Raw genomic sequence first — 19,041 nt, 5'->3', positions numbered from 1 at the left:
AAACAACCTAAAAATCCATGTCTTGTGGTCTCTTCTTTCTTGAATGTTTGTCCTGACATTTTGACATTTCTGAGAGCTTCGATAGAGTCTTTTAAATATAATACTCACTGCTTTTCATAATTAGGTTTATTGCTTTTATGATAGTGACTATCAAGTACACAGAATCTGAAAGTTCAGTATTTCCTAGCCCAAGTTTTTACAGGGTCTGCAGATCCACATATGTACCTTGCTGATGGTGCTGGTGATAAGAAATTTTAAAATACTGGGAGCCACTGGATCATAGGAATGGCAAAGAATATTTTACACAAATAAACTATTAGGGGGTGCTCTTCCGATTTAACAAATAAGGGAGCTTATGAGTCACGTTGAGCTTTATATTTTTTGATATTATATTTGCCTTGCCAGGACTACTGCATGTATATAGTGGCATTAATAAATGAATCAATGTTTACATTGGATGGCCCTGAAGTATTGCCTTGTAGCCTGATCTGATTTGGTAAATTCTGGAATTCCAGAAAGGTTGTGAATTACTGACGATCATGTAGCTAGTTAATGGCAGTTAGGACTTGACTGTGAATTTCCAAACTCCCCAATCCTTTTATTCTTTGGTTCTTGAAGACTCCCACAATGTAGAGAGTAGTAGTTACGTAGCATGTGCTTATTTTTAAAGATTTCGGCCATATAGAAAAATACAGAGGGAAGATATTAGGGAATAGTGTAATGAACAGCCATAAAACTTTTGCCTATATTTAATAAATGTTAATATTTTTATCATTTTTGCTGCAATTGGGTACGTGAATGTGTGTACTTTACAGGAGTGAATATTAAACAAACAGTGGGAGGTCTCCTTGTCCCCCTGCCTCCCTCCTGGCACCCCACAGATAGCAGACCACCTTGTAGACTTGTACAGCAGTTACCTCCTGAAAGTAGAAAAACACAGTTGTATTTTGCTATTTTCATCTGTTTTTCAACTAACGGTTTGTTAAGAGAAAACATGAACCAACATAGTATGCAAGGAGGAGGATGGAACTTTGAGGCCAAAGAAACCCAGTTTTAAAACTCAGAATTCCCACCTTCTATGAATTCTTAATCAAGTTACTTGATCTTTCTGCAAGAGTTTCTTTGTCCCCATCACGAAGATGGTGTGTTTCACCTTGCAGCCGTGGTGAGAATTAGAGCCACTCTATCGACAACCTCTAGCATAATACCTAGTACAGAGGAGGTGCTCCCTAAAGAATAGCTTTAATCAACATCATCATCATGAATAATAATAGTGGTAGTTTTAGTAGTTACATGTTTTGGGCGCCTACATGTAATTGGCACTTTTTAAGTGCTTCCTTCATGTTCATTTACTTTAAAACTCTGTGAGATGATAACTATAATGCAAAGGGCTTAAAACAGTGAAAGGCACATAGGAAAGTACATCATTAAATATTACCTATATGTTTTGCAGAAGAAATTAATAGGAAATTAGGGAGGTTAACTTCCTTCTAGGCACTCTACATATATATTAACTGATTTAATTCTGCTAGTCACTTTATATAGTAGGTATTATTATCCCCATTTTATAGTGAGGAAGTTGAGGTACAGAGAAGTTAAACACCTTGGGCCAAAGCTATAGCTAATAGTGTCAGACCTTGGATTTGAACCCAGGCAGTCTGGTTCCAGAGTTCATTCCCCTTATCACTGTGCCACACTTTTTGATTATGTGTGTGGTATGACTTCTGTTTCTATCCTATCCTAGAAACATATCCTTCAAATTATGTCATCTCTGGTGAATAAGAAGTCTTTTTGGTTTTGTTGTGCATACAACCCAGATTTTACTGGTCTGAGTGGCTATTGCCCCCATCAGTACCCCTAAGACACCCCACTCAGCCACCCCCCTGCAATACTTTTTAAACTCCCCAGTGCGGGTCTGACATGGCTCATGAATGCATTTGGTCTCTTGCCCTGTAGCTGTCTCTGGACAGCGCTGCCTCCTTGTCCATTGCCTTTGCTTCCTCCAGCCACATTGGTCTCACTGCTTCTGCTGAGTACTGATGCTCTTTCTGCTCTGACTGCCTTCCCACCAGTCACTGCCAGGAACACGGCTATCAATGCCAAAGACACAAGAGTGCACTCACTGTGCCAGAGCTCTGGGAGTTTGCAATGAAGTGAAGACTGTGCCCCCAGGTCCCTATTTTATTTCATATTCTGGGGCTTTACTCGAGGCATGTGGAGATGAGAGAAAATGGCTTGTCAGGTTTGTTTTTTGTTTTTTTCCTTTGGCTGATGTCTCATCTTCACCCAAGACCTAAGTCCTTAGCAAAGAGTGAGTAGACAGGGGCAGATCTTAGTGACAAACTCTGGCCTCTGCTAATAGACCAGGCGAAGTTTGAGTGTTTGACACCAACTTCTCTTAGGATGGGTTCGAATCAGGTGATTTACTCATCTCTGAAGCTGGCTGTCAAGTAATCTTTCCCCCCATATTTTGAATTCTTAGAGCCTTAGTCGCACTAAAAACATACTGAATTTTGTGATAGCTTGAGAAGTCTTATATTAATACAGTAAGCCTGTTTAACTTCACTTTATCTCGTGTTTCCTAACAGCAGAATAATAAACTATTTAGTATTTTATAAAACATTGTTTTCACCAAAGTTGTATCTTTTGTCTAGAAAATCTTTCAGCCTTCATCAGCTCCCTTCCTGCCAGTCCTGTTCTTTCCTTTAAAATTATTCAGGTATGACCTCCTCTGTGGATCTTTCCAGGACTCCCCTAGATAAAATTAAGGATGGCTATCCACTCCATCCTTGCAACTATTTATGATATATTAAAATACTTCATTATAGCAGAGATGGCCTCATATTTTCTCTCTTGGGCTAGACTAAGCACCTGGAGGGATAGAGGTCCTATCTTATTTATCTTTTGTTTCTTTATCCCACTTTGTATTTCTGTGTCTCTTGCCTAGCCCAGAGCTTCCATGTAGTAGACGTGCCAACATTCATTGAACAGAGTGGTTTTCTAGTATTAAAAGCGTAAAGAAGAAAGGCAGCATTTGTGAGGAAGTCATTCTTCCTCATTCTGAGCATCCCAGTTAACATGCCTTTCCACCAGCTAGAAGGAAGTACTATAGAAATACTATCAGCTGTTCTGCGGCATTTGAAAGAAATCATTCTCCTAGCAAAGGCTGTAAGAGGGCTTTGTGCTGTAATCATCCAGTGCTATACTCTCTTCTCCATTAATCTGGGAACTTTAAAAACAGCCCAAGGGTTTTTTATTAACATGGATGGTATTCACTCAAAATGTTATATTCAACTGTTAACCAACTTTTCTTAAAAGCAGGGAATATGTACAGTAACAGACCAATTTTCCAATTATTAGCCTTATTCATTTGATCTCTTAAAAGAATACTCAAACTAAGCTGCCATGTTTTTTGAAAAATAATTGACTTAGTAAAAATGTAGTTGCATACCCACTGAAGAAGGTTCCAAAGAAAAGCATACAGCAGAGCTTCCTTATAACATTGATTTGGGATCTTTTTGATGAAAAGCAAAATGGTGAAGGAACAGCCATCCCTTCCAACAACCCCCCATCCCCTTACCTGCTTTGAACCATGAACTATTTACTAGATGAAGGACAGGACACATAGTGCTTTGCTGGGAACTGTCCCACAGTAGTGGTGTAGGGAGTTCCAATCTACTTCTCTAATGTATTGTAAAAGCTCACTAACACATCATTTGTCATTTAGACATTCCCAATCCTAGATTTGTTATGTAGCACAAAGGGGGAATTCTTGAAAGGAAATACACATTTAGCCAAATACTATAAAATATTAGCATCCTTTTCCTTGCTTACTGATCTATGTTCAACAGTTAAGGAAGAGGATGCTCATACGTCCCATTTTTTTCAAAGGTTTCTAAAGGTTCTTCGTCCAGTATCAAGGACACACAAAGGAAGGAATAAACAGTGGAATTTTTAGCAGTGAATATCAAAGAATACAAACCTACAGGATTAAAAGTTTTTGAAGCTTTCATGGGTTTTTGTTGGAAAGGAACAAATGAGAAATGGGACCATATTGGTCTTACATTCCCTTCGTAAACACTGGCTCTCAAAAACTAGTTTACATTAAGCCTGGTAGATCTCCCAAGTTTGTGGGTGCAAAGAAAAGAATAGCCTGCATCTTTCTCCCTGGAAAGATGGGGGGCAGGAGAGAAGTATTTAGAAATATTGTTACAAAGGTCATTACTTTGATGAGTAAAAAAAGTATTTTTGAAAAATAAGTAATAAACATGCTACTGGCAGCTAGTTAACTTTTCGGTCCATTTGTTTTGTCTGTCATTGTTAGAAAAACAGCATTCATTTTTTTCTGTCACTAAGGTTTTCATGTATGTTGTGAGTTGATGAATCTTAGAAAATCATAAAACTCGTTTCTGTTCAGTTCTGACCATTTTTACAATTTTCACTTGTCTGCTATAAATATTACTCTTTCATTTTAGTTCATAATTTGTGACAAGTCAGTGAATTTCACTGAACTTGAGTCAAGTCATCGTAGAACTGAAAGCATGTGTTTCACTGGAGTCTGATTTGTTTTTTTATGCCAGTACATAAGGGGTGTTAACTTGGAAAGATGTCTGCCCTCACTGTCTCTGCTTTTTCTCTTGGAGTGCTTTGCTAATCTTGTAAGATTTTTATTTCCTTACTAACTTGATTACTAACTTGACTTGTCTTCTTTCCTTTACTTTTCTTTAAATTCTTACTGCCTCCTGGAAGGTTTTAACTTCTGTTGTAGACATTCTCTTGACCAGTCAATTACACACTTGCCAGTACATGTGATTATTATCTTATATATCCTCTGGCTTGATGAAGTATATACAATTATTTTCATTTGATATAAATTTATTGATTTTCAGATTCATCTATTAGCACATTTAGAAGGAAGAGTAATTTTTTCCCCAGATTTGGATAGAATATCACAGTTCCATTACCATGTGATGTCATCAGTAATGCATATTAGACTGATCTGTTTGTGGTTAATTAATTAACTTGAATATGGTAGTTTTTAATGGAATCTGCCATTACATTTCTGAGAGATAGGAATGTACCAGGGAAACTTCTTAATCAAGTTTTTGCATTGCTGCTTTATATTCTTCCAGGGACTAGGCAAGTGTTAAGAGTGATTTTGAACATTATTTTTATAACAGTATCTTGTTCTTGGTTTATGTGGTTCTTAGGCACAGGAAACACAGCCCCTTTAGTTTGATGATATTTACTCATATATAAACATGTCTACCTGAAAGTCTAACCTTGCTGTTTTACCTTCAGTATGTAACTTTGGAAGCTGCTGAAGTCCATCCAAAAGGCTTGTGTGTTAATTACACAAGATTTACTTTTCCTGCAAAGCAGTTTTATCAAACTCATATTTGAATATTGCTATGGATATTTGTGATCAAGAAAGGTGCCTTTTAATCATAAAACAGTTTTAAGTAGAATTAAACAAAAATGCAGTTCATAAAAGAAAACAACCTAGAATCTTTTCTTTCTTCACTTAATAATATATCGTCCATTCATCGTGATAATGTCTTAGTTGGTAATTATCAATATGTTAAGTACATTTAAAAAATATTAATGGTGTTTGAATTTAAAACAGTTATAATTACCAGTAATAATTCACTTACTTCAGTATTCTCTTGAGTATCAATTTCTTTAAATATATCCATACATATTTATCACATATATAAGAACATATAATGTAAAACCATGTAGTTAAAATACACTTTTCTTTCTTTCTTTTTCTTTTTTTTAAGATTTTATTTTTAAGTAATTTCTACACCCATCATGGGGCTCAAATTTACAACCCTAAGATCAAGAGTCCCATGTTCCACTAAGCCAGCCAGGTGTCCCAAAATACATTTTCCTTTTTGAGTCTCTTGAATTCACTAAAAGGAGCTGTTGAGGCATGTAGGTTACTCCATAGACTAGGTTGGTAATTGACTGCCAAAAAAATGCCATGAGGAGTTGCTACCTTTACGAATGCTTTGATACTGGGGCATCTCGGTGGCACAGCCGGTTAAGTGTCCAACTTTTGGTTTTGGCTCACATCGTGATCTCAGGGTTGTGAGATCAAGCCCTGCGTCGGACACTGCGCTCAGTGGAGTCTGCTTAAGACTCCCTCTCCCTCTCCTTCTGCCCCCCCCCAAAATAAATAAATCTTTTTTTTTAAATACTTTGATGCTTTGATACTGTCTAGTAGCTCTCTGCTTTTTGTAAACTCCCTGTTACTATATTTTCATAATGATTGTTAAGCTAATATTTTACAAATTACTCATTTAGAAGTCAGAAAACCTTTTGAGTATTCTTCTTGTTCTCTTTGAAATTGTTTTTATGTCCCAGAGACACTAATTTGTGGTAGAAGTTACAGATTAAATAAGCTGTGTGTGTCTGCTGGGTACTACATCTGCACAGTATTACTTCCCAGATATTTATTCAGGAGAAATGATAACCAGCTACTTCAGACTCTGAATCAGCAATTATTTATGGAGCCCATGGCATCTGTTGCTCCGGGTGCTCTGTTGGTAGCTGCGGGACATGCCAGGGGAAGGCCCTGCCCTCAAAGCACTTGCACTTCCCTTGTCTAGGTTGGCCTAAGTCAGCTAGTGAACAAGCAATTGCAATATGATTACCCATTAGTATATTCTATAGTTTAATTTTGGTTAATTTCATATATATACTCCTCATGTTTCTATACCATGTTCAACTTTTCAAAATCTTGTAATTTTTGCTGAATAATTTTAATCTTAAAACTCAGATGACGTGCCATTTTAACAGAAACTAATCCATGAGGTCAGATAAACTGAATCTTAGTATGTACAGATAATTTGGAATAATCTATAAATATGAATCTATCAGAGTCACTAAGGTGGTATTAAACTACTTATAATCATTGTTGACAATAAGTTATATTATTGTCTTTGTTGTTTGGCCTCTATATTATTTAACCTTTGATGTTGTTAACTAGAACATGGGCTTTTTAAGGGTGAAATTCTGTGCCTGTATCCTTCAAAGGACTAAATAGGAAGATTTGTACAATACTAGAAATAGCTGCTCCTCCATAAAAACTTCTGATAGAGATTCCACATATTATAAAACTGATTATATCATGGCCATACCCATATTAAGAAATCAGTAGTCCTTTGTTGTGCCAAAGAGAAGACGGTTACTCTTTATGGGGGAAAAAAAGCAATTGCCTGTTTCTCGTTGTAAATAAATAGGAGTTTTGCCATCGTTAGTTCTCAGGGTCAAATATTACTGAGTATAAATTGGAATAAAATCTTTTGGGGACTAATTATCATATACATGTGAGCCATTTTATATTAGATATATTGTAATTGCTGTATTACTTAAAGATGGGAAGTTGGACTAACCATTGATTTTATTTAATTCTTCCTGCTCAGAAGAGGGAAAACACTAGTAGTAGCTCATATCTCTCAAGAAATTATCTTATGGGAAAATAGAGGTTTTACAGATATTTTGGCCTCAGATCTTGGTCAACAAATTTTAAGCACTTGTAAGTACTCAATTTTCCTTTTGATCTGTAGGATATAAAAGACCATAGAATCATTCCTATCTGGGTTTAAATCCTGTATTTTTCACATACAGACTTTATCACCTTGGACACATAACTTAACCTTGTTTGTTTTTTCTTATCTGCCAATGGGATAGTAAAAGTCCCAAGTCATGAGAATTGGCTGAGGTGACCCATGTGGAGCTGTTAGCACAGTGCCCTGTCCATGGTAAGGGATTGTTAGCCTCTGTTGTTAGTCTTATGCTTCACCACACACTCTCCCCATTCTTACCTAAGTCATTCCTTCTCTTGACTTTTACCTGAAAACTCAAATTTTAAGGGTCCCACAACAGACTTGTTTTGTTTTGGAAGATAGTTCCTCCCTTGCTCCCCTCTCCCCTTGGTCACAAAGCTTGTGGGTTTTAATATATGAATTCCTCTCTTAAGGAGAACTTCCCAAGTGGACCTCAGTTGGGTGGCTTTGAATTGTGCCTATCCCAAACAATTCAGTGTATTTTCCAGGGTTCCTTGAGATTCCTTGGATACTGAAAGAATTGAGTTTCTACATAAAGTTATCCATAATGTGAAATATTCTGGAAATGTTTATATATACTAAAGTTAAACTCCATTGGTTTCCAGAAAGGTTTCATATGATCATTACATACTCTTATTACAGTGAAGTGCTCTATTAATGAAGAGAATTAATGTGCTTCTTTAATTCTTACAGTAATCACCATTGTAAAAACTTGTTTAAACTTTATATTCTCATCAGATAGATAAACAGTACAGATATCTGATGTTGAGTCACTGTAAAAACAAAATCAGAGTTGACAGTGACCTGCCATAGCAGTCAAGAGTCAGACTGACCAGGGTTTGAATCCTACTCCTGCTCCTTATACACTGTGTGACCCCAGGCATGTAAGTCAGCTTCTCCAAGCCTCAGATGATAATAACCTCATAGGGTAGGGTTATTGGGAGGGAAGTACATGTAAATACCTATAAAGTACTTAACACCTTGCCTGGCATGTAACATTAATTTTTTCTATTATGACGTAAGTCTGGCAGTTATTTCTCCGTATCACTAGTTGTTGACTAACATACATATTTCCATGCTAAATATGAACCATTTAAGAAATACCTTTTAAAAATCATAATGAACTTGGTAGAATTCTATTTTTGAGTGTTTTTCTAATATCTTCTGTGTGCCAGAGCAGTGTGCTGTACTAGTGCTATAGTCAGGCTCTTTGGAGATGCAGGGAGGAGAGATACATTAGGGTTTATCTCAGTGCAAAGTAAAATGGACCCATGAAGTTTACTCCATTGCAGCGCATGTACGTGGCCTCTGGAGAACTTGGTTATTCACCACCCAGGGAAGTTTTAGTAGCTCTAATCGTGTAACAGCCTATCATGGGACCGAGGTACCACTCTTAAGTTTATTTGCATTGCTTTTTCCCTTCCTTCCATTGCTAACCACACATTCCTTCTAATTTCTTTTTCTTCTCCCTTATTTCTGTCTTATTGTTCCTACTTACTACTTTGCTCTTTTTCTCTATTTCGATGCCATTCTTCCTGCAGTGACACTATCTCTGTATCCTGCAGTCAAACACCCATAGTGGGCAGATGTGGTTAAAATGTACAGTACCATCCGGTATAGAGGGTCTTTGGACCAGGGCACATTCTTGCACTGGCCAGCTGTGGACTGCAGGATGGGTTCCAATGTATAAAGCACAGTGCTCCCAAGCATCAGGCACCACCCTTGGAAGGAGAGGTGGCTCTGGCTGGATAGGCCCTCTGGCTTCAGTTCTGGTGCCTTTTGTGGCCTGTTGAGGACATTTGCTACTGATGATAGAAAAGTGAGTAAGATGTTGTAACCTGTCCCAGAAAAGCTCCCAGTGTGGTGAGGGAAGCAGACACTTAAAACTAATACTCAACTTTATGCTGTATTATAATTAATATTAACTCAGTGGGGAGGGAATGGCAACTGCTATTGATTGGCAGTAGGAAATTCTTTACTGAAGGCATGTAAGATGACAGGGTAGTTCTGTCAGGGGAAAAAAAATCATCTGCAATAGCAGAGAGGTATGAAATATCTTGGTGTGCTTAAGAAGGGTATTTTAGTGCTTCAAGAAGTGATGGCTAGTGTTTAAGGGGCTCCGGGAAGAGGGTCTGGTATATGATACCAATGAGGTCGGTCAGAGAGTTAGAAGCAGAACTGGGGAAAAAATCACCTCCTAGAAGTTCAGGGAGAGGAGAACTCTAAGAGTGACAGTCGAGTCAACAATAGTTGTTACCATAGGCAGTCAGAGGACCCAGGGGCTTCATTAAGAAGGGACCATTGAACCATCTCATTTGTTAGCAGGTAAATTCTGTAGGTCTAGAAAGGAACCAGAACAAGTCATCTAACCTCAGAGGAGAAAGGTTCTTTGAAGCTCTAGGCTGATCACAGATTCATTCTGAGGAAGGTTTAGAACCAAAAAAAAAAAAAAAAAAAGCCAGAAACATGTTTTCTAAATAAACAGAAAAGTAAGATAAAGCTTAGTTTGTAATAATGTTTAAATTTCTCATATTTGGCTAAAATTTCATGTATTTTTAAAGTTTTCAGAGTAGTTTCCCAAAATATGTATGTTTGTTTTGTCAAAGAGTCAGAAATGTACAAGCTATTACTTTAGCTAAAATAACAGGCATTGGTTGTAGGTACTAATGCAAAAATAACTCTCCAAAACACTCATGTTTAACCAAAATGAATTAGAAGCCCTCTAATCTGGTGATTTAGCAACTATCTGTTTAGATTAGTTTGTGTTAAAAAAAAAAAGATGTCTCCTGTTATAGCTATAATATTAATTGGATAAGAAGATACATGACTGCTATATACATACACACATGATTTTTTTCCTAGCAAGTAGAGTAGGATTTACTGTATATTTCGTTGAATCTAAGATTCCATTGGTTATAAATTAAACCATTATCTTATATAAATCCTACCATAAATTACAACATTTGATTGTAAGAAGCATTCAGATTTCACAGATACTAAAATGCAAAAAAATATACATTTTAGAATTAATGATATATGATCAGTTAAGAAAACATTAGAAATAACTTTTTGGTTTATATTTGCAGGTTAATTTAGGAACAGCAAAAATTGCTCTACTGAATAAAATCTAAATTACAAATGTAGTCTTAATTAAATACAGAACTATAAAAAGATTAACATGAGTTAATTTTTAAACTAGGAGGGTCCTTTGGGCTGTCAAATATGTTAATAAATGATCATTCATTTAATATATGCTTTGAAACCTATCATAATCCAGACATTGTTAGATGTTGGATATTTAATGATGGATAAAACAATAGTCCCTGCCTTCATGGAATTTATAGTTCATGGTGGGGAAACAGGTTTGCAAATTGCAGTGAACACTTTAAAGTACAGTGCTACGAAGGAATGGAACTAGGGATTCCTAACTGAGACTGGAACCATCTCTGAGGAGTAGAAGAAAGTGAGTAGAAATGAGGTGTAGAAGAAAGTGAGTAGAAATGAGGTGAAAAGTAGACAAGAAACAGTGTGCAAAAGTCTTCAGTGGGAGAGATGTTGGAGTTTTTGAGGCGGTTAAGGAAACACAAGGAAGGGGGTGGGGGTCTAGGTGACTTCAGTTGAGGTAAGACCAGATGGTGCTTGGCCACATGGGACCTGTTAAACACTCTGAATTTTAGTCCGACCCAGGGGGACACCACTGGAGGGTTTTCATAGAGGAAGTAACCCTGGCTGCTCTGCGAAGCCTGCATTGGAGTCAGATTCTAAGTGAAGAAGCCTCCTCAGGAGCCTGTTGTTTGTACAGACCAGCTAAGTTGGCAACTTGACCTGGGAGGGCGGGGGGGGGGGGGTGTAGAAAATAAATTTTCTTGAAGACAATTTGCCAGTATCACCAAAAATCTTAATTTGTGTACAATTTGACCCAGCAATTCCATTTCACGGCATTTGTTCTGAAGAAATAATCTTAGATGTATATAAAAGTTGAGCTACTAATATGCTCATCTATTATTTATTAAGAAATTGGTTCAAGTGATTACACTATTTTCAAACAAGTGGAAAGGGAAAGAGGCAAATCATACCGACTTTAAGAAGGCCACATCATTGAGGAAGATTTGTTTAGACAGGGTCAGTCTTCTTCGTGTTTGGGTGAGTGCCAGAGAGAGAGACACTGAAAATACAGAATGGGGAAGAGATACTCATAAAACAAATCTGGGGGAGGAGAGACATTTAGGACCAAAGGGAAGATAAGCTCCTTTGTCCAGGAGTGCAGGAGCTTCTGGGGTGAAACTGCACTGTAGTTCTGCAATGTGACTTATTTTTTGAGAACTAGCCCGGGAACCTAGCCACGCCTTGCAACACTGTTACTGGAGGGGAAAGTGTTTGCTTTTCAACCAGAGAGTTGTAAGTGAATTTTTGGTATGCAGTCCAGCCCATAAATTGGGTTGCCTGTAAATCCGAGTTTCCCTGGGTAAGTAGTAACTGAACAGGATGAAATTTTGGGAAAACATTTCTCTTCCTGCCCCCCTTCTTATCCTTCCCTTTTCCCTCCCCCAAACTCCTTCTCTTTCATTCTCTTCTTTCCCTTTTTCTTTCCCCTTCCTCTCTTCCTTTCCCACTCCTCCCTCCCTCTCTACTCTTCCTCTTAGACACCCAAAAAGTTATATTTTATACTATTATCAGGGCAGGAAGAAGAGCCAGGCACTTCTAATAAAAGAATCTCCCTTCCTTCCTTCCTTCCTTCCTTCCTTCCTTCCTTCCTTCCTACCTTCACCTTTTTTCTTTTCATATAGGCTTACTCTTTTCGACAGTTTTCTTATGCCTGTGTAGCGGAAATATTACCATTTGCAAGTTTCAGATGTTTTGTGCTCTTTTGCATTCCTAAAACTATCTAGACCAGTCTCTCTGCACAGGGATATTTAACTTGATTTCCACTGCCCTCACAGAGCTGATGCTTCAGGAAAACCAATGAACCATTTCCTTTCTAGTGCATATTTAGTTTTAAGTAGTTTTTTTGCTGGTTCTCTGAAGATACTGATGCTCTATGGTTGTAATTAGCTGGAAAATTCCTAGAGGAGTTTGCATTTGACTTTTTTAGTCAGCTTGCGGTTATCGTCTCTGGTATTTCCTTGAGTATTTCCTTTTCCTATCTGTGTAAAAAAAAGAACAAAACTGTTCTGTAGCTTTACAGAATGTCCAAAATAGTTACTGAAGTTAGCTTAGTATTTTTAAAATTGTTACTTCTCCCAAATGTTTTTACTATTTCCTTATGAATCAGGTTTTAAAATCCATGCATATGTGTTTTGTATTTGTTGTGTATATCCACATGTTGATATAAGTGTATTTGAAATTAGCGGATGCCTTACTATTTAGGCTTTGTAGAATTCTCAAAAGTTACTAGCTTCCAGATTCTTTTATTCTGGTAACTCCACACTATATTATGGAGTAAAGGTCAAGTGTTTGTACCAGTTTTACTTTTTATATACAGAGTATCCCCAGTGCTTTGATGTGGAATTGTTGGGAGAATACAAATTTAATCATTTAGGCTTTGAACAAATATTGTGGGATCATAGAAGGTGGGTTAGGTTACCCTTAGCTTATTAAGTATTTATTTAGCTTTTTTCAGAAAATGAGTATATCCACCAGATTCAGTCTATATTGACGCAAATTACTGGAAATGCTGGAATAAATTATTGGAAATCCTTAAATTTTTGGAAATCCTAGAGTAGTAAAGTACTCTTCTAAATATCTGTTTGTTAAATACTTAAGGATGTGAGAGTGGTGCAACTGGAAACAACGGAACATTCACAAATGTGTTCATTAATGCCATACTTAACGCCTTGGGATCCATTTTGTTAACTACCTGGGAACAAAGGTCTGCATTAGTTTAGTAAGTCTGTACCTTCTAAACAGGACCTTTCTTTTTAAAGGCATTATTAAACCCACATTATCATGTGACATTGAACGATAGAGTATATATGATTCACAGTGATACTTTCATACTTGGCTTTAATCATTTGGCCGTTTTTAGCAGTTACCTTTTTAGTTACATGTCCAATGAAAGTATAAAATACTATTTGTTCTTGGAAATTATTTTTTATATATTAACCTCATTCTTGTTTCTCCCTCCATTTTAGTCGTGAGATGGAGAATAAAGAAACTCTCAAGGGGTTGCACAAGATGGATGATCGCCCAGAAGAACGAATGATCAGGGAGAAACTGAAGGCAACCTGTATGCCAGCCTGGAAGCATGAGTGGCTGGAAAGGAGAAATAGGAGAGGCCCTGTGGTAAGTAGCTGTGGGTTACCTGATGTAAGGATGAAAGCATAGGAGGAAATGCAAAATTAAGCATAAATAGATCCTTGTAAGCTTTTCTTTTTTTCTTCTTGATTTTAAATGCAGTTGTTTCATTTGCTTGATATTCTAGCCACTTGGAACAAAATACAGCTAAAACTATGCTCACTAAGCACCTTAAACTATTATAGAAGCTAAACTGGTTGGGTTGGGGAGGTAATGCTTAAAGCAACACTGCCCCCTACTGTCAGTATCTAAAATCCTTTTAGTAAAGATTTATATTGTGTACTTCAAAAAAGAAAAGCGTTTTTTCTCATTTTATTTTGATATTCTTTCTCTAAGGTAGGATCCAAAGATCTGAGTTCCAGAAATCATCCAGGAAAGCAAAAAGGTTGAATAGACTCATGGGGTTTGAGGTAAATTTAAAAGATGCCCAGGGTTTGGGGAAAGAAAACCTAGATCTCTAGGATTAGGAAAGAAAGGCATACTCTATCGTTTGCCATGGTTATTTTCTTTTAAAGTATACAAATACTATGAAATGTGCTTGTCTTTCTTGTAAAGGAAGTAGATCTTGATTGTTAGGTTTCCCAGTATCAGTTTGTATCAGCAAGTTTTTATTTGCTTTTTGTTTGTTCTTTATGACAAGTTAAGATTTATTAGGTTTGGGGGAGGGCAAAGGGATGGTGGGTATAATCATAAAAGTTATTGGGCAAGCTACTCATTTGACAGTTGAAACCCTTCAGCTGTATGATCATCTAGCCCTACATTCATCCCACTTGCCTTTTTTCTTTTTTTTAAGAGAGGGAGGCGGAGGGAGAGGGAGAGAGAATCTTAAACAGGCTTCATGCCCAGTGCAGAGCCCGACATGGGGCTCAATCTCACAACCCTGAGATCATACCTGAGCTGAAATCAAGAGTCGGATGCTTAACCAACTGAGCCACCCAGGTGTCCCCCACTTGCCTATTAAAGTTTAAATTTAAATATAAATTAAATGTAAATAAGTAAAAATTTCATTCCTCAGCCACATTAGCCATGTTTCCAATGCTCAGTAGCCACATAGACTTCCCTCATCATTGACCTGCGTTCTGTCTTACACATTCTACCCAACGGTGCTAAACCATGGAGCTAATATAGAATATATTTAATTGTTCCTTTATATCCCAGCTTTTTAAGCTAAGCTACCACATTACCTATGAGTCCTTTCCTTCCCAGCTAAGCTTCCGCATTTCTTTCATTTGTTTTTCACATGAAATAATATGGTGAGAACGCCTCACTGTTTTAGTAATCATGTCAGAGGATGCAGATGAAGAAATCAGGAATTCATCTTAGAAAAGAGAAAGTTCTGTTGAAACACCTTATAGAAGGGGGTAAATTTCTGCCCAATTGATATAAAGAACCTTTGAGCAGTTTAAACCGTCTGAAGTTTGAACATGCTGCTTTCTGGAGCTCCTTGTGCTGGTGGAGAGTCCAAATCTTTTGAGAATACCATAAAGCAGAAATCACAATTTGTTGAGAAAAAGGCAATAAAGCCAGTCCTTTATTACATATAAACTAAAGACATTCAGTTATTTAAGGCCAAATTCTTTTTTTTCTCAAGTGTATTACCTGTATATGGGACAGAGGTAAAGAGGAAAGAGAGGTGTGGAATAAGACAAAAAACATGTAGTCCTTAAGTTCAGCTATGCTACCCTACATCTCGTAGTTCACAGATTTCATATTACCCTTAAGAATTTTATAGTCTACTTGGAAAGTCTGCTTTTGTTTGTATTATGTTTTATGTAAATTAAATCAGGACCTTCTTGAAACATGAGGTATAAATATCTCCAATTATGAAAATGCAACTTAAAAATAAAGGCTGAAATATCACAGAGCAGCATGTGACAGTATGCCAAATGTGTGGAGTGGGCAGAGAGTAGTAACAACTTAGAAGAAAAATGTCCGGCTGATAGAGTTAAGTGTGCATTTGTAAAAGGTAGGATTTTAACCGAGCCTTAGAAGATGGGGGTTTTCATCAGGTGAAGGTGTGCTGCTTGGTGTGCCGCAGGCTGCAGATGTGGGGTAGGTGGGAGAGTGGGAGTGAAAGCCCAAGAAGACGACAGGTCAGTCATTTGTGGTAGGCCCAGCAGCCGGCTAGTAGAACAGTGTAAGGGGAGTGGGAGAAAGGCAGAGAAGGTTGGCTAAGGCTACAGAGTTTGGCCTTTTGGTCAGAGCTAGATTAGGTCTGTTGAGAAACAAAAGGTCTTGCAACCGGCCTTTCTGCTTGAGAGACCGCTCTTTAAATGTGTAGCTTCTTTTGATGATTCTGAAATGCGTGTCTAAACTACTATAACACTGTAAAAAGAGAGAAAAATGGTTTTATATTAATCAGGCTATTTGGGCATTTATGCCCATTATTGTTTTCAACATCCTGCATTTTCTCAATAGAAATGAAAAAGAAAACATCTCGTTGAATGTAGTTGAATAAACTAACTGTAGAAGGTAAAAGTGCTTATTTTTCACATTTGTTTACTAACCTGTGATTATTGATTTTGAATGTTAAATGATTTAGGGCACATAATAACAGATAATACTAAATTCTAAAATTATGTATAACATTTCAACTAGTGATAAAGCCTAAATGAATGAAATCTGTGGGTAAAATAGTCTTAACATTTATCATTTGAAGTAATACTAAATAAAACTTGATAAATTATCTGTATAGTTGAATAACATTGTCTAATGAAACTTGAGTTCATTTCTTGGTCTGCTGTGTTCAGATTTACTTATTTTTTATATTTTTAAGTAATCGGAATGTTGGAATTTTAATTTAGGTGGTAAAACCAATCCCTATTAAAGGAGATGGTTCTGAAATTCACAACTTGGCAACTGAGTCTCAAGGAGAGGGCCCGGCGAGCACCACGTCACCCGCTCCCAAAGGCCGACGCAGTCCTTCTCCTAGCAGCTCCCCATCAGGTCGCACAGTGAAGTCGGAATCTCCGGGAGTTCGGAGAAAAAGAGTTTCCCCAGTGCCTGTAAGTTAACGTTTCAACAAGTATGTTCAGTTTCTACAATTTTTGGATACACTTATAACACAGAAAAGACTGGCTAGCCATCTGTTAGAGCAGCATTTCTCGAAGTGTGGTCCACAGACCCTTGGTTGGGGGACGAGAGCAGGTCCTGAGACCCTTGCTGTGGATCCATTAGATCAAAACAAATTTTGTAATAAAACTGAAATGTTATTTGCCTCTTTCACTGCATTAACATTTACAGTGGTCAGTAAAGCCGATGCATTCATCTAAATTAAACCTATGACAACAGAAATTGGGGTATTTTGGGCAGACATTTTCCTTAAGACGAGTTAAGTGAAGGAAGGAACTTCAAGAAAGACAACTGAAATGTTTTTTCACTAGTGAGATTAGAATTTTGGGAAACTCATATCCACCACTGTAAACTTGACAGTTTCCCAATACTTGAATTTTCTAACAAGATCAGTGATGTTATCAAATGTGATTTTTTTTTTTTAACTGTCTCGCACAGTGAAATGTGTAAAACATTTGGGAAGTCTGCATAATTTGGTGAACCAGTATTTTCCCAATGACCAGTGCATTGATGTAACAAAGTCATCCTTAGATAAATGATCTATTTAAATTGTGTAAGACAGACCATCTGGATTTCCATGTGTAACAGTAGGAAGTTTGTTGATGTGGTTTCAGATTCCATATCACACTCTTCTTGGGACTAGTATCAAAGAAGAGTGTTCATAATTATTGGAAGAGTCTTCTAAAATACCTTTTCCAGCTGCATATATTTGTGAAGCCACATTTTCATGTACTTTAACCAAAAACATCATTATTACAGCAGACTCAATGCAGAAGCACAGATGAGAATCCAGTTGTCTTCTGTATTAAATCAGACATCAGAGAGATTTGTAAAATGATATGTGCTAACTTTCTGAGAGACAGAGAGAGAGACTTCTAGTGGCAGAATTGCAAGTTAAAATTTACTTTCTAAACTTGAAGAGCAAAGAGCAAATGAGTGGGTGGTAGAATGATTAAGATCATGACCAGAAGGAGGAGATTTTGTTTTCCTCTCATCAGTATATAAATCCTTCCAGAAGAAAATTTGAAGTAAATTTTTCTACATTAAAGTCCAAGATACCCAACAGTATCTATTGGCTCTATGTTGACACATTTAAATGAGCTATTTTTTTTTATTTTTTTATTTTTTTATTTTTAAACATTTTATTTATTTATTTGACAGAGATAGAGACAGCCAGCGAGAGAGGGAACACAAGCAAGGGGAGCGGGAGAGGAAGAAGCAGGCTCATAGCTGAAGAGCCTGATGTGGGGCTCGATCCCATAACGCCGGGATCACGCCCTGAGCCGAAGGCAGACGCTTAACCGCTGTGCCACCCAGGCGCCCCTATTTTTTTTTTTTTAAACTTAAAACAACAACAATCTTGTTATTGCTCATGAATCTGCAAATTAGGTGGGGCTCAGCAGGAATGACTTCTGTCTGTTCCCCATGGTATCTGCTGAAGCTGGGATATCCAAGTTGCTTCTTCCTCACTCACGTGTCTGGTGCTTCAACTGATATGGCACAACCATTGGAGGCTGTTGGCATCTCTTCCTCATAGCATGGAAGTTGGGCTGCAACACCCAAGTTTTGCAGGCTAGGAGAGAGCATGGAACAGATTCTCTTTCTCTGTCCTTAGAGGGAATCCTGCTGACACCTGCTCTTGAACTTCTAGCCTCTGGAACTACAAAACAAATTTCTCTTAAGCCAAAAAAAAAAAAAGAAAAAAAAAGCTGCCTCATTTCCTAATGACTTATTGCCCAAAAGTAGTTACATGCTAGTTGCAAATCCAGAATCAGTGGGGGGGGGGGGGGACTACACAAGGGTATAAAACACTGGGAGGTGTGGTTTATAGGGGCTATCAAAATATAAAAGTCTACCACAAGTATATACAGAATTGCATTTCCCCTTCCCTCCCCCACTTTAGGATATATGTTAGTGAAAGTTACCCCTCATTCTTTTTAACACCAAGTCAGCATTTCATTATCTGGATAAATCAGTTTATTTAATGAACTGCATACACTAATGGACATGTATATTCCTTCTTTTCATTACTAAAAAACAGTCCTGCAAAAATACTTTTCATGCACCCATCATTTTACACATCTGTGAGCATATCCATGGT

The 19,041-nt window shown here is 37.3% G+C and overlaps 1 protein-coding gene and 1 long non-coding RNA gene across 6 annotated transcripts in view; one reads left to right on the top strand and one right to left on the bottom strand.

Annotated features, from left to right (window-relative positions):
• MAP3K1 (mitogen-activated protein kinase kinase kinase 1) overlaps positions 1-19,041 on the top strand; it is a 73,092-nt gene that overhangs the window by 26,964 nt on the left and 27,087 nt on the right. For all 3 annotated transcript variants that reach the window (XM_045794321.2, XM_087862140.1, XM_087862139.1), the window contains exons 2-3: positions 13,706-13,856; positions 16,673-16,873. In XM_045794321.2, coding sequence (XP_045650277.2) covers positions 13,706-13,856; positions 16,673-16,873 — 352 coding nt within the window. The remainder of the gene's footprint in view (positions 1-13,705; positions 13,857-16,672; positions 16,874-19,041) is intronic.
• Positions 18,047-19,041, bottom strand: part of LOC123790181 (uncharacterized) — a 66,024-nt gene continuing 65,029 nt past the window's right edge. For 2 of the 3 annotated variants that reach the window (XR_015724522.1, XR_015724521.1), the window contains one exon: positions 18,047-18,600. This is a non-coding gene — a long non-coding RNA (uncharacterized LOC123790181). The remainder of the gene's footprint in view (positions 18,601-19,041) is intronic. The other variant, XR_015724523.1, reaches the window with a different exon arrangement.

This window comes from Ursus americanus, chromosome 5 (assembly GCF_024610735.1).
Source record: "Ursus americanus isolate L20-20 chromosome 5, mUrsAme1.1.p, whole genome shotgun sequence".
Classification (NCBI taxonomy): Eukaryota; Metazoa; Chordata; class Mammalia; order Carnivora; family Ursidae; genus Ursus; species Ursus americanus.
Note: the sequence above shows the minus strand (reverse complement) of the source record. Positions and strands in the feature narration are given on the sequence as shown.